Source organism: Triticum aestivum, chromosome 4B (genome assembly GCF_018294505.1).
Source record: "Triticum aestivum cultivar Chinese Spring chromosome 4B, IWGSC CS RefSeq v2.1, whole genome shotgun sequence".
Lineage (NCBI taxonomy): Eukaryota > Viridiplantae > Streptophyta > Magnoliopsida > Poales > Poaceae > Triticum > Triticum aestivum.
The window spans coordinates 664,088,728-664,090,946 of NC_057804.1; the positions used below are offsets into that span (position 1 = coordinate 664,088,728).

General features: G+C 58.6%; 1 protein-coding gene across 1 annotated transcript; it reads left to right on the forward strand.

Moving 5' to 3' along the window:
* The first annotated feature begins 356 nt into the window (after window positions 1–356).
* On the forward strand, window positions 357–1,785 carry LOC123089771 (tryptamine benzoyltransferase 1-like). Its single transcript, XM_044511358.1, has 2 exons — window positions 357–759; window positions 853–1,785. The coding sequence occupies exons 1-2, from the start codon at window positions 397–399 to the stop codon at window positions 1,783–1,785; spliced, it is 1,296 nt and encodes a 431-aa protein (XP_044367293.1). The 5' UTR covers window positions 357–396.
* The last annotated feature ends 434 nt before the right edge of the window (window positions 1,786–2,219 follow it).

A 2,219-nucleotide genomic window follows, 5' to 3' on the forward strand; every position in this document is an offset into this window, starting at 1 on the left:
TAACTTTCCAGAACGGTGTGTCCGATCAACCTGGAGCTTACTTGCTAAGGTGAACTTCTTTTACAGTCCATTCATTTCCATTGTGCGATCGCTAGCAGTAGATGTGGGTAGGTAGTAGGTGTGAAAAATTCCTGCGTACGGTCTTGATCATTGGTAGCGTGCAAAACTCAAGCTGGCATATTAGAGATAAGGATAAAAAATAATTAGTAACCTAGTAATGTACACCGATGAGTTAAGTGGTTTCCCACTTGTCAGATGCTCACTGTTGAGGCCTGCCCAACGTGCATCGATCTATAAGATGCACACGCACGTCCATGATCCGTTCACCATAGCGAGCACATGCACTAGCTAGTCAATCGAGCTCAATATTACAAAGTGTTGGAATCCCATTAAGCAATGGAGATGACGAGCAGCATGATGGTGAAGCCGGTGCCCCACCCGCTCGTCGGCGAGAAGGTGGCGCTGACCGTCTTCGACCGCGCTGCCGCGGACGTCTTCGTCCCCACCGTGCTCGTCTACCTTGCGCCGGCGCCGTCCAACGAGGCGCTCACGGGAGGCCTTCTCAAGGCCGTCGCGCCGTACCCGCACCTGACGGGGCGCCTCACGGTCGACCAGCTCGGCCGGCGCTTCCTCCACGTCAACAATGAGGGCGTGCTCCTGATTGAGACCACGGTACAAGCTAACCTGGCGGACGTACTCGTCGAAGGCCGGATGACCACCAGAGCCGACCACCTCTACCCTACAATACCAGAGCCAGAGGTACTGATCGATCAATGGATAATTTAATTTAATTTGCTTCTTTTACGACTCAGGTCACAAACCATGCGCCAATAAAGCTGCTTATACGTACAGGAGAACAATGGGGAGGCGCTGCTGCAGATCCAGCTGAACAGGTACAGGTGCGGTGGTCTCGTCATCGGGATATGCTCCCACCACCGTGCAGCTGACGGCCTCTCCATGAGCATGTTCTTCACCGCGTGGGCGACAGCGGTCCGTGAGGGTGATGACTTCACCATGCCGACCCCATTCCTCGACCGTGCGAAAACCGCCGTGCCCCAAAGCACGCCGACGCCGGTGTTCGACCACCGGTCACTGGAGTTCACGCGTGGGGACGGTGAAGCAGCATACGCCGTCATTCCCATGGACAGGATAAAAAACCTCACGGTGCACTTCACGGCCGAGTTCGTCGCCGATCTCAAAGCCCGTGTAGGCGCCCGCTGCAGCACGTTCCAGTGCCTGCTCGCGCACGTCTGGAGGAAGATCACCGCAGCGCGGGCCCTCAAACCGGAGGAGTTCACCAAGGTGAGGGTGGCCGTGAACTGCCGGGGCAGGGCCGACCCACCCGTGCCGTTGAACTTCTTCGGAAACATGGTTTTGTGGGCGTTCCCAAGGCTTCAGGTCCGGGATCTCATGAGCTCGAGCTATGGCAGCGTGGTCGGCGCCATCCGTGACGCCGTGGCACGGATCGACGGCGAGTACGTGCAGTCCTTCGTGGACTTTGGCGGGGTGGCTGACGCGAACGGTGAGGAGCTCGTCGCCGCGGCGGCCCCTCCGGGCTCGATGTTCTGCCCAGACGCAGAGGTGGACAGCTGGCTGGGGTTCAGCTTCCATCAGCTCGACTTCGGCACCGGCGCGCCTGCTGCTCTGCTGCCGCCGGACTTGCCCGTGGAGGGGCTCATGTTCTTGGTGCCGTCACACAAGGCGAAAGGTGGCGTCGACCTCTTCATGGCCGTCGCGGAGGAGCACGTTGCGGCGTTCGAGCAGATCTGCTACTGCTTGGATTGATTGACCCAACCATGGCCATGTTCGCATCGCTTTCATGCATATTATAAACTAGTGCCATGTTTATTACTTTATTTTTGACCAAATATCATGTTTGCTACTATACTACACGAGACTATACTGCCGTACCCGTGCGTGTACAACTATATATTCTAATAATACCAGCCTTATTTTGCACACCACCAACAGATTGCCGCCGCCCCTCCCCTCCCGGCCTTCTACCGCGGCAGCGGCCTGGGAGCGCCGCCGCCCCTCCCCTCCCAGCCTTCTTCAACGGCAGTGGCCTGGGAGCGTCGCCGCCCCTCCCCTCCCAGCCTTCTTCCACGGCAGTGGCCTGGGAGCGTCGCCGCCCCTCCCCTCCCAGCTTTCTTTCGCGGCAGCGGCCTGGGAGCGATGCCGCCCCTCCCGTCCCCGCTTTCTCCCACGGCGGCGGCCTC